Source organism: Propithecus coquereli, unplaced genomic scaffold (genome assembly GCF_000956105.1).
Source record: "Propithecus coquereli isolate 6110/MARCELLA unplaced genomic scaffold, Pcoq_1.0 Scaffold49, whole genome shotgun sequence".
In the NCBI taxonomy this organism is placed as follows: Eukaryota; Metazoa; Chordata; class Mammalia; order Primates; family Indriidae; genus Propithecus; species Propithecus coquereli.
In genome coordinates, this window is record NW_012150729.1 from 3,316,803 (window position 1) to 3,330,121 (window position 13,319).

The following is a 13,319-nucleotide window of genomic DNA, read 5'->3' on the forward strand; positions in this document are numbered from 1 at the left end:
ATTCACAGCCAAGTAGCTCTATGGTTGAGTTTTGTAGAATCTGAGAAGTTTGACAGCATTTTTTCATTCTGTCCGGCTTCCTCTATCCCCTTAAGTCTAAACTATAAGTGTTTGTTGGTATAATACTATCTCTATTCCTGGCTTCTGCTGAAATGGCAGATTAAATACATGAATCGCACCCATGATCAAATGGTTGTTCGGCCACACCCATAGTGTTCTTTTAAAACACTTTCTCATTTTTTTGCAATATGAACTGGTTGAGAATTTTCCAAATTGTCAAGTTCTGGTTCCTTTTTATTTAATAATTCCTTATTTAATTCATTTCTCCTCTTCTGTATTTTATTATAAGCAGTCAAAAGAAACCAAGCTAGCTGCTCCTTCAACATTTTACTTAGAAATCTCCTCAGCCAAATATCCATTTTCATCACCTGCAATGTCCACCATCAAGTTCTTTGCCATTTTATAACAAGGATCACCTTTCTTCCAGTTTTTAGTAACTTTTTCCTCATTTCCTCTGAGACCTCACCAGAATCACACTTAACATTCATATCTCTATCATTCACCTCAAAACTCTTCCAGGCCCTATCCGTTACCCAGTTCGAAAAGCCACTGCCACATGTCTAGATATTTGTTACAGCAGCACCACACTTTTTAGTACCAAAATTTGCACTGACCAATTTGGGTCACCAGAACAAAATTACAATGATTATAATGATTATTATTAATTAACAGTTAACTATCGATTTGTTTTACATATGATATTTTTGAAAACATAGCATATTTGCTATAAAAAGAAAAATAAGATAGCAGGTTAAATTTGATTTATGAATAACATATGTGAAAGAGCTATAAAATGTTATTTTATTACTACTAAGTAGTAATTTTTAAAACTCCTCTTAAGTAATGCTGAGCTGTGTTGGCAATTACAGTCCTTTTATCCAATGCTTAATAAATTCCTTAAAAATTTCTTAAAATGTTCAGAAAATGCAGCAGAGTTGTAATACCATTAAAATATTTCCTTCAAATTTATTTGTGTCTATTCAATGTTAAATAATCTTGATAAAAATTTCAAGCAATCATCTTGTTTCCAAAATAAGATAGATAGATAGTGGAGAGTGTTAGTTGGATTAGGAGTCAACTGCCAATATCCTAGCCCAGCTTGCTGAGTTTTGTGGTCTTTGAGAAGTTAATCTTTTTCCAGACACCAGTTTCTTCATTTGTAAAGGGAATAAAATAGATTACCAAATCCTTTCCACTCTTAAACTTTTGATTGTAAAAATCTCAGCATTTGGTATTTTGTATACAGGCTTTATTAAACTTTCAATCACTAGAAAAAATGTGCAAAATCTTTCTTAGTAAAATTAGAAATACCTGCATTGCTTTCTGAGCAATCAGTGCCTGTCAATTCTTGGGCAAGTTTATGGTTTCCTGTTTGATGAAGAATATTCAGAAATGTAGAAAACCAGTTTTCTTTCTGCACGATCCTTTTAAGTAGCTCTCTTACACCTGATTCATTTCCATTATTTTCTGCAGCAGCGATCTATTTTAAGAGAAAAGTAGAATTAAATAAGATCAAACATTTTGTGAATAAATTTAAACAGTAATTATCTTTTAGGAAAATTGAGCAATTAAGCATAAGTATTAATAAAGGCTTATATTCAAATACTAAGGAAAATGGCAATGCTACTTGTAGCAATTCTAGATTCTACAGGGAAAAAAAAATCTCTGGGCCAAGCACTCTTTTCAACATTTTAAAAGCCATTTTTTGTTTGTGTCATTGTGGTTTTATTCATCAGTGTTTTGTAGTTCCGCTTGTAGAGATCTTTCACCTCCTTGGTTAAGTATATTTTATTTTCTTTGTAGCTATTGTGAATGATATTGAGTCTTGATTTCACTCTTGGCTTGACTGTTATTAGTATATAGAAATGCTACTGATTTGCGTACATTGATTTTGTAACCTCAGACTTTGTTGAATTTACTTACCAATTCTAGGAGTCTTTCGGTGGAGTCGTTAGGGTTTTCTATACAGGGTCATATCATCGGCAAACAGGGATAGTTTAACAACCTCTTTCCCAATTATGATGCCATTTATTTCTTCCTCTTGCCTGATTGGTCTGGCTAGGACTTCTAGTACTATGTTCCAGTTCTTAGAGGGAATGCTTTCAACTTTTCCCCATTCAGTATGATGTTGGCTGTGAGTTTGTCATATACGACTTTTATAATTTTGAGGTATTTTCCTCTTGTGCCTAGTTTGTTGAGGGTTTTTATCATGAAAGGGTGTTGGATTTTATTGAATGCTTTTTCTGCATCTATTGAGATGATCGTATGGTCTTTGTTTTTGCTTCTGTTTATGTGGTGAATCATGTTTATTGATTTGCATATGTTGAACCATCCTTCCAGGATGTTCTAAAAAGCCATCGAGTTATTCAAATCTGACACTTTCAGAAATAAATTTTATCTCAGCCATTTTGAACAAGGGGTGCAGGAGAAAGTATCTTTAATCTGAAGCTATGTTATGTCTTTTTTCACGGATTTCTTTCTGTATATCGAGAGCTTACTGTCTACTTTCAACTCACGGAGTCTATAAATGGGAAGTCAAACATTTCTTATATGACTCTTCTTTCTTCATTATAATATATCATTACAAAGTAAGTAATTACTGCCACAGATTTACAGTCTTGCTTATTTAATATTTGTGCTATTTATTATTGTTACAGTCAATTTTCCTCAAATTTGTGTTTAATATTGTGAGAAATTTATTTTTATATCTATTTTTTTCTTGAAGTATGAGGCAGAATTATTTCTGTATCTTTTCATTACAATCTTTAGCCTTTGTTTAATCTCTCATTTATATTAATTTAGTAAATCTTTTTAAATGTGAATCATTTGTGTAATCATTATCACAGTGCATCTCCCCAGGTCATAATACAAGCATTTGGAGAAAAGACTAACACAAGCCACATTTAGAACAGATAGAAATTAGGCAGGATATCATTAGCTTTCTGTGGCATTGGGCAAACCACTTTATCTCTTTGGGCCTCAGTTTCAACATGTGGAAAATGAGGCAGCTGAAAAGAAATTTCAGGGTTTCTCTATCCTAGCTGCACATTAGAATCATCTATGGAGCTTTAGAAAATGCTGATGTCTAGGATCTGCCCCAAAAGATTCCGATTTATTTTGTCTATGATGGGAACCAAGAAATTTAAAAACATTGTTTTTAAAGCATCTCATGTGATTCTATCAGCATCCTAGATGAGAAATATTGACTTAGATATTATCAAAGGTCTTTCTCAACATTTGCAATCTTCCACATGTATAATTTGTATTGTTCAGTGTAGATCAGTTCTTTCCTACAAAATTTATGTACTTTCTAGTCCTATAAATATATTCTGTAACCTTTTAATATCAGGAATTTGTTAGCATTTTTGCAACAATGTCTGGCACAAATTCAGTGTTAGCTATTATTATGGATGACTGGGAAAAATCGTCTTTACAAACATCTCACCAGCAGACACTACTTAGTAGAGAAGGCTATACAATATGATCTCTACGCAAAGGATATTTTAGTCTTAGTAGCTCATAGTTAACAATGCTGTTCTAAGGGCTTTGCATATATTAACCCAGTTAACCCAGCCTCCCAGAAGTAGGTACCAATATTAACCCATTTTACAGATCAGAAATCTAAGGCACAGAGATGTTTAATTAACTCTCTAAGGTCACAAAAGTAGTTTTAAGCGGCAGAGATGGAATTTGATCCCAGGCAATTTGCTTTGAAGGCTGAACCCTGCCTTCCTGAGCTATAATTATAGCTAATAATTTTCCCCAATCTTAAGTTCATTTCTGGCAAGAAGTGGTTAAAATGACTCTTTGAACTTAATAAATTTTAGGTGATTTCAGCCTATCTCCCCCACAGTATTTTCTAAAAAGATTCTTGCTCATTTCCTACTTTTTCTCTAACTTCATTAATATTCTAATGGAAATCTTTGTCTTCTCTGGTGTTTGTAACATCTTTATTATCATCTGCTATTTAAGAAGTAATTTCTATAAATGTAAATAAGACTGGTTTCAGCAACTTCTTTTAACTCAATTGTTGTCATTGTTTTTTTACCCCATCCTTTAATAATCAGCTTAAAATATATCTGACAGAAGTAATCAGAAAGTATTTCTCTAATAAGAATGAGTGAGGCACTGTAATGAATACTTTTACTAAAAATCCCAAAGCATATTCTAGCTACTATATTTTCTTCACCTACTAGTCTATCAAGTTGATTTTTACTGTGGAATCACATTTGTTAAGCTTTCTTTGCCCTTATAGAGTCCAAGCATTTGAGGATCATGTTGCCATTATTTCCTACAAGTATTCTTATTATTTAAAAGTGGAATTACATATAATATCTATGCAATTTTAGCAGCCTTATTAAGATTCCAAACTTTTAAGGAATCTTCCCAGTTTTGGTGCCAAAAAGTCCATCAATTCCCTTTGAAGCAATTATATAAATGTTTTTAACTTAATCTGTTCTCCTTAAACATTGTAAAGATATTAGATTCCAAAATATAAACTCAATTATATGGCAATTATATTCACCTTGGAGGTGAATATTTAGACTTGAGATAGCAACAAGACATAAAATGATTCCCACCCTGGAAGTTTTCTCTATGAAGTTAAAAATGGATGGATGTTTTCACGACTATGAATTCTGGGTATATTGTTAACTAATTCATGGAATACAAAACAAAACGAATTTTTGGATAATATAACTCAATGCTTTCATATTTTAAATTCTTTGATATGTTTTTTCTTTCCAATAGAAATCAGTGGATGAACCAATGATATTTCCATAAAGCACTGGCTTAACAACACAATTGTACAGTTTAATAAAGAAAGCTTTCTTCCCTTTATAATAATCTTATTTAGCTATTTAAATATAACAGTGATTTTTGAATTCAGCAGAGATCAACTCTCAGATAACAGTAAATTAAGAAGCAAAACTCATATGTTAAAAACAAAGAATTTTTAAAAACTAGTTCCCCACAAAAATGTTAATGTCTTAACCAAATGAATATTTGTTGTCACACTGACATAGCTAATTTATTATTCATATATATACATATATACACACAAACACACACATACACACACACACACATATATATACTTGCTAATAAAATTCTTATCCTTCCTATTATCCTTCCTAATTTTCCAGACAATACGATGTGCTGGGGGAGACTGACTTGGGTACTCAACTTCATGTCTGGGAACTGGACTCAAATTTCTAACTGGACTAGTCATGGTATCTCTGATTCTCCTACGTAAATGAAAGGTGTAAGGGGTCTCCAGGACTAAAGGTGTTTAATGCTTTGAACTGTTCAGGGCTGAAATATGCACCTCTCTTCAGCTGTTCAAATTGATTTTAAGACATCATGGAAATGTCTGGATGATGATTTCTGTTCCAGAGGTCATGGAACTATCTAAGTTGATGGATGTGCCAGGTTTTCACTAAGCATCCTAAAAGAGATGCAGGGCAGTGCAGGGTTACCCCCTCACTGTTACAGATCATTTTATTACAGTGATCTATAAAATGGATCTTATTTATTGCTGAGTCTCTAATATTTAGAATAGTGCCTACAGTAGACATTTGAAAACTATTTGTTGGAAGAATGAACACTGATTAACACTGTAACACGAGCTCCTTGAAAGCATAGACAGTGTCTGTGGTTTGCTCTTAACTTCTCACTACTAGCCTGGCTTGTGGCACAAAGATGCCACTCAATAAATTCAAACTGAATGAATGAATACATTAATCCATTAAATAAGTTCTTGAGGTACTTGCTGGACACAAAACTAAATCTAAAATCATTTTCAGAAGCCCTGCTGTAACCAAGGACAAGGGCTGGGATATGAGAGTGGGAATCTTAAATTAAAATAACAGACGAAGTAGAAAATGTCCACTGGGAGGAAAAAAAATAAAAGAACATTCTTTAGAAGTCCTGATTACTTCGTTAAATATTATTTTAAACTGTCAAAAAGCAAATTTGGAGATCTTATGCTTATCATCCATTCATTCTCCAATGCCTGGCAAGGTAATTCAATATCTCATATGTTTTTAACTCCTGTTCCAGGCAACTATTTGGAAATAAATTCCAAATCAACCAATCAATCAAGTAATCAATACTTCTTAAAGCACCAACCTTATACCTAGTCCTGGCTAAATTCTGGGAGCTAAAAGATGCTAGATATAGTTTTTCCTTCAAATTAGTTTAATCTGGAGACTTTAAGAAGCAGATCTCAATTTCAGCATGGGAGATTCTCTGAAACTTTAAATTTACAGGGAAATGTAACCAGATGAATGATAATAAAAGTCAGCATCATCATCATATCAAAATGGCTCTTTATTATTTATGATCTTTTTCATAAACACTACTTTTCATTTGATGTTGACTAAAATACCATAAGAAGAGAAATTATTATGATGTTGATTTTCATGGGTGAACTTATCATGAAGCTTAAATAACTTGGCCCAAAGTAACACATAGAATAAAGAGCAAAGATAGACCTCAAATCCATGTGTTTCTCTTCAAGTCCTATGATTTTCCCATCACGCTTTGCTGCTATACGATAAACATTTCACCGATGACCACCACATCAATATAGATTCTTCCAAACACAGTGCTTCCTTTCCATCATCCGCCACACCTTGTTTTTGCAACTGATAATACATGTAAAATGATGCAAATGAAAAATATTCCAGACCCTCAGAGGCACTATTGCTCCTTAGAGAGTCTCAAATATATAGCTACTCAGTCTTTGAGGGCCTCCTTTGAAACGTGAATCTGAGGGAGAATTGGGATTGCTTTGGCCTTAACTGATACCAGCACACAAAAGTCCCTTTACTCTATATCTTCTTTGTGTCAAATCCCTTGCATTACTGCTAGCTGCCTCCAAGCTTGCCAGAATCAAGAACTTGGATAAAATCTAGCTGGCGGAAATTCAATCCAGGCAAGACAAAAGTGATGCTGATAGGCAGAAGTATTTAGAGTAAATAAGGAGAAGTGCTGTTTCGCTGGCAATCGGGACATCATACCCACCAAACATAAACAGCTTTGTGGTGTTACTGGACTCTGTTGCTTCTGGACTTCCTAACAGCTACTGTGGCTGGAAATGCCATCTTCCATCTCCAGCTGGCTTGAAGGCTGCATACTTTCTTCCAAATTAAGATTCTGCCACAGTGATGTACACATTTGTCATATCCAGCTGGACTACTAGAATGCGTTCTAGCTGGTTCTCAATACACAAAACGACATAAACATTACAGACAACAGTGTAAAGTAATTTACTTGTTGGGAAAACTGGCCATCAAAATTAGATGAATGTTTGGGTCTTTGGACAGACCTTGTGGCTGTTAAGTCTACAAAAGACCATTTATTTGAGTCACTAAAGACCAAGTGACATGAGCTATAGCCAATCAATCAAATGCTCAGGAATTTGTGATGAAGATATAAAGAATTGATGCTTCAAAAAGAAAGAGAGAAAGAAAAAGTCAAAATCATAGCATGGTACATAGACAAAGCCTTCCACTTTTAGCCATAGGTTTATTTACCTACATGTCTTTCAAAACAAGACTTTTGACTTGCAACCCTGAATAAGTCAGATTTAGATAGGTCAGCATTTATCTACTTCACAGTGTATCTTCACTCATTGAAAAACAATTAACATTGCACTAAGTGTAAAGTCATCTGTAAAATTTACCTGTAAAATTCACCCTGTCTAAACGCCACCTTAAGAAAAATCCACTATTCCTTCATTAATATGAAAAACTGCAACTAGCAACATATTTTTTCAATAAATTTTCTCTAAATTTTGATTCCCAGAGAATGCTGACATTTGATTAAAGAAAAAATGTGTGTGTGTGTTAGTTATTGTAATTTCCCCATTTGGACAAAGATTAAATGGCATAATGTATAATGTAAGGCAGGACTGGAATATTTTTTCTCTGAGGGGCAAAGTAAAAAATATTTTAGGCTTTGCAGGCCATATGATCTCTGTCCAACTGGCCTTGGAGCAAAAAAGCAGCCATAGGCATTATGTAAACAAATGAGTATGACTATGTTCCCATAAAACTTTCTTTATGAACACTGACTCTAATGACCATTCTTAGTTTGTGGGCCTGCAAACAGCCATAGCAGGCTGGATTTAGCCCATGGTCCATAGTTTGCTGTGCCCTGTCCCATGGCACTACATTAAATAAGACATAAAATTCAACACCCATCAGGATCTAAATTCTTAGCTCTGCTACTGTTCTTCCTGGGAGACCTTGAGCAAACTACTTAACCTGCCTCAATTTTCTTATTTGTAAAATGCAGTTAATAACATTAGAATAAGCCTCAGTGGGTTATTTCCAAGATGAACTGTAATAATATATTTAGAAAATGATATTGCACATAGTAAGTGTTCAATAAACGTTATATATTAGTCTACATTACTATTCTAAAGTTAACCCCACTTTGGTTAATCCTGTCAGTGAAAGGATTATAAAATTAGCTCCTTTGTGTAAAAATTTCCAAAATTATGTTTTTAAGTGCTAGATATTCTCTTCTCAAAGAATGAGGGACCTAGATTTGCCCAAAGATGTCAAAGCACATTTAGAATGGCGCAAACCTACAAGCAACTTCGCTTTACAAAATCTGCCTAAAAGCCCAGCTCCATGTGAACCAACACCTACCCGATTTCTGTCTTCAACTGTCAACAGTTTCTCCTCTATGCATTTATCCAAGACATCTCTAACCAGAAGCTTGTCCACCAGCGTGGGCTGAAGGAGGCTCAGCAGTTGGAGACATTCATCATGAGCGTTCTCGCACGATGGAGAGGGCAGGTCAGTGAGCTGGGGGTTCATGTAGCGGGCAGCTAAAGGGCTGCCCGCTCTCCGGAGGGCTTCCACAAATTCCTGAGTCCAGCCAAGGGGCCAGTCCCCCTTCTCCAAGGTGCTCAGAAGCAGTTCGGCTGCGTGCACGTTCCCGGAGTTGGCGACTGCCCTCTGAATCTGCTCCTTCACGTCTGCAGGCAGAAAGGTCAAGTAGTCCAGCACGGGCTCCACCTGGATGTACATTTTCACCCTGGCCCTGAAACACGAGATGAGGTAGCGGAAACTACCGTCTGCAGCATACTCATTCGACATCTTTCGTTCTCACAGGAGGAGAGGACTCTCCGAGGTAGACGGTCAGGTCGCTTTCTCCGCTGGACGGGTGAGAGGAGCGTGCCCCCGTCCGCTGCGTGGTGGGGGAGCGGGTCTGCGGCGCTGTGCCCGACCGAGCAGGTTCCCCGCAGGGCTCTCAGGCCGGAGCTGCGGCGCGTCGCACCGGGCAGGCGGCAGGTGCGGGCTGGTGGGCGCGGCGCTTTGGACTCTGCGGTGAGCGCTGACTCCGGTGGGAGCTTCCAGGCCGGCTTTCTGCCTGGCAGTTTTTATAGTTTGCCTGACTCTGGTTTCTGTTTCGATTCTCTTCTCAGGACTTTCCAGGAGTAATCTGCTGGGCGGGGAGTGTGTTTCGACGGGGAGGAGCCGCCGCCCTTCTGTCGGGGCTGCTGAGGAGAGGCCTTGGTCTAGCGCACCGCGGGAAACAGAAAAGGAAAGGGAATTCTCTCTGGCACCGAGTGAGACAGTAACGCTCTGGCAGTGCTCCTCCCGCGGGTATTTTCTCTTCCCAGTGGGGTTCCGCCTCAACAGTCAGACTCATAGTCAGCTACAGTGTGCAGGCCATGAAAGCATGTGATTTGGGACTTTCCTTGGAGAAGTGAAGAGGAAGGAGTTACCCTCCGCTGGCGAGTGCAGGCAGGTCTGGCCCAGCCCAGGTGCTGAGACTGCAAGGGAAGGACAGGTGGAGAGATGAAGCTAAGGAGACCTCTCTCCAGCGATGTGGAGAACCTCAGGAGGAAGTCACCTCTAAACCCTTCCTAAAATTAACCTGACCTCCTGGGGGTTCCCAGGAACTAACTTGTTCCTCTGGGAATTTGGGGGTGGCTATGAAAAAGTGAGTAATGACGAACAGTTAATTTTATTGCCCCATGCTTAGATTGCTAGTATTTATATAGCTTTGACCAGAACCTGGTGACAGATTCAGAGGTATTTTAATCACCAGCTCAGCGTAGGGAGAAGCCAAGACTGAAGGATTCCTGTCTCCCAGTATGTAAGTTCGCTATATTCTTTAATATACAACTTTCCTTTAATAAAACAAAACAAAACAAAACAAAATCCCCAACGACTTATTTTTGATATAGCTGCCATTCTTTTCTTGGATTCAATACAGCAAGTTTTGGCTGAAGCAGCTAGGAACTTAATTAGCAACTAATGTACCAACTTGTAGTAAACATCAACATTTGTCTATGTCATGAGAGGAAAAAAAACATTCACACTGAAAAATGGCAGCTTCATTTCAGCACAGAAGCCACATAAATGTGAGTCTTTAAGGTTGCTACTCACTAGAAAGGCATTCTGCAGCCATGGATGACTGTGGATGGTAGTATACATGCATCCTAATTGGAACCTCAGGGTCCAGAATTATATAAAGGATGGGGGGATCATTTAGGCTATCAGAAAGACATATTTAGGAAAAGTAATCTATTAGCAAAGCGTAGTCAATCAAATCTGTGTAGAGCAGGGAAACCTGGTGGTGCTTTGGACTGGGTAATAGAAGTACAGAGTCTCGGTGAGTATTTATTGGGGGAATACAAAATATCCAAATGAGCACTTTATGGCATGGTGTCTTATTTTATTCTCTAATTGTATTATATAGTTAAGCCTTTTTCTACCCCGGAGGATTGTAAGCTACTTGAAGAAGGGGCATATTTACACAGTAACCAGTACAATACTCATAACTAGTAGGCCCTTGGTGATTTCTCCACTAGGAATTTTGAGTTGCTCTCTAGCAGCTAATTTGACATTAGTGTCAAATACACAGTGAAAGTTGTTGAAGTAAATGGAGCCTTGGCCTTGCAGGTAGACCTGATTTATACTGTTCTTCTGTTTCTTCATAGAATACAACTAATTTTTTATACTTAATTGGAGGAGTTGATCTTGTACCCAGATAGAAGAAAATCACATTAGATGTTTCTACAAAAGTATTCAAATTATTAATTTTAGGTATTAGGTCTATGGAGATACCTTTTAGAGCTATTACATAAACATACCCTCAGCCCCCAGCTGCCTGTGGATTGTATTCAATATGTTAAAGCACAAGCCAACAAACCAATCAAAAATATTGTGTTTCTTGGCACCAGTCCTTCTGTCCTTTGGCTTCAAACACTGAGGAATGAGAAGGGATTGCTGATTAAATATAGGGAAATATTTACTGCCATTTTCTTAACACTATGGAATTGCTGTCCTGGAAGAGAAAGGATCAAATGTTTGCTATTTGACCAAAAATGCTTAAATGTTTGGCATTCAAATTATATCATTCATCCATTCGGTCATTTAAAAAATATTTATTAAGTATCTGTTATATGACCAGCACTGTTCTAGGTACAGTTAATAAAATTAACAAAGTTCCTACTTTTACAGAGCTCACATTCTAATGGGAGTGGGAAGACGAATAATAAGTAAAAAACATTCAATGTGCCAGGTGAAGATAAATGCTATGAAGACCGTGGTAAATCTAGATAATAATGTACATTACAGGTTGATTTTCCGAGTAGTTACGCTCATCTAACCCTCACTATTAGTATCACGTAATACACATCAATAACAATTTATATTTTTTCTCAAGTAAAAGTCACTCTGTTGGATGAGGTCTGAGTGGTAAGGCTTGAGCATGGGTGGAAGTGCCTGAGGGAAAATAGAAAGGAACTTCTTTTTTAGGAATCTCCCATAATCTTGATAGGACCCCTTCTGGAGAAAATAAAGTTAAGGAAACAAAAGTCAAGCCACAATCTCTCAAAATGTATCCATTTTTCTTCATCTATATTTTTTGCATTATGATTTAGTTTATTTTCTGTCTTTCATTTGGATAGTTGTTTTCTTCTGTCAAGTTTCTTCTAATAGGTTTCATTTTCATCTTCTTCATTGTTTCTTAAATGAAAGTTTCTGTTTCCTTTCTTCTTTGAAATAGAAGATCCTACTGAACTATGTCTTTTCCAAATGCAACTTTTCATTTGAGTTTTCTACATTTAAGAAGTAGTACAATCATAGCTGCCATTAAAATTTAATGGCCACACATAGCAGTAATGTCTTTTTCAAAGAAAATGCCCATATATTTAGTTTAATGAGAAAATCCTAGAATTGTTCTATTGGTTCATTTGTTTGCTAAATTTCATCAATAAAGAGCATACTCTGTGTCATTTAAAGTTTTAGATGCTCTTAACCTAGCAGCAAAGAGTGTGTTAAGTACAGAGACTCCGAGCTCAGGGTGTCTGAGTTCACATCTCAGCACTCCCTCTTAATTTCTGTGTGATTAGGGAAATCAACTCAAATAACATCGGTAGGAAAATGAGAATGATCCCAGTGCCATGTCATAAGGTTGTTCTGAAGATGGCCTATAAAGCCCTAGCACCAGCCTGGCATGTTCACATGCCCAATAAGTGGCAGCAACCCAGTATGCTTATGTAAACAGTAAGAGATGGGGCCTGTCCTCAAAGACCGCACAATTTGTAAAGGAAATGATTTAGTTATATATATAAACACTATATAATAGCTAGCCTTTTAATTGAGACTTTAATTAGGATTCCTTTTCATAAGAAACTGGTAGGCTGATTTAGCAGGAACGTTTATTAAAAAGATAGTGTCATAGCTATATATTTTAAAAACATTAGTAGGCCCAAACTAGAAAAAGAAATTCTGGCTAAGTTTATTAGATCTTGATACTTATTTCCCAGTCCCTTTCACCAATTCAATTAAAGTTCTGGTTTTAAGTATGCACATATAAAAGCCTTTCTACGTAACAACAACAAAAAAAATCACACATTAATGGATAATTTTCCAAACATTCATTTCTTCAAATGCTTCTTCGATAGCTTAAGTTGTTTCAAAAACACTTACTTGACACTTACTTACTTTGTTAAAACAGGACCATTACCTCAAAGTCATAGATTGTGCTTCTTTTACCTTATTTAAAAATAAATGCTTAAAAGCAAACTATAGTCACATGTAATTAGACTGCCATTGTTTTTACCTTATAATCATGGTTGATGTTTAGTTGGTAGACTTGTTGGGGTTAGATGTCCCAGCCTGTGTCCATTCTGATTGAGGGCTGTTATAATTACTTATTACCCATCCATAGAAATTGTTAAATATTTTTATTTCACCACTGCTTAAATTATAACTGACAAAGTCTTG

At 36.4% G+C, this 13,319-nt stretch overlaps 1 protein-coding gene across 1 annotated transcript in view; it reads right to left on the reverse strand.

Annotated features, from left to right (window-relative positions):
• IFIH1 (interferon induced with helicase C domain 1) overlaps nucleotides 1-9,244 on the reverse strand; it is a 48,737-nt gene extending 39,493 nt beyond the window's left edge. The window contains exons 1-2 of the mRNA XM_012655857.1: nucleotides 8,721-9,244; nucleotides 1,372-1,540 (exon numbers count right to left, since the gene is read on the reverse strand). Of these exons, the coding sequence (XP_012511311.1) occupies nucleotides 1,372-1,540; nucleotides 8,721-9,173 (622 nt within the window). The 5' untranslated portion in view covers nucleotides 9,174-9,244. The remainder of the gene's footprint in view (nucleotides 1-1,371; nucleotides 1,541-8,720) is intronic.
• Nucleotides 9,245-13,319: the final 4,075 nt, after the last annotated feature.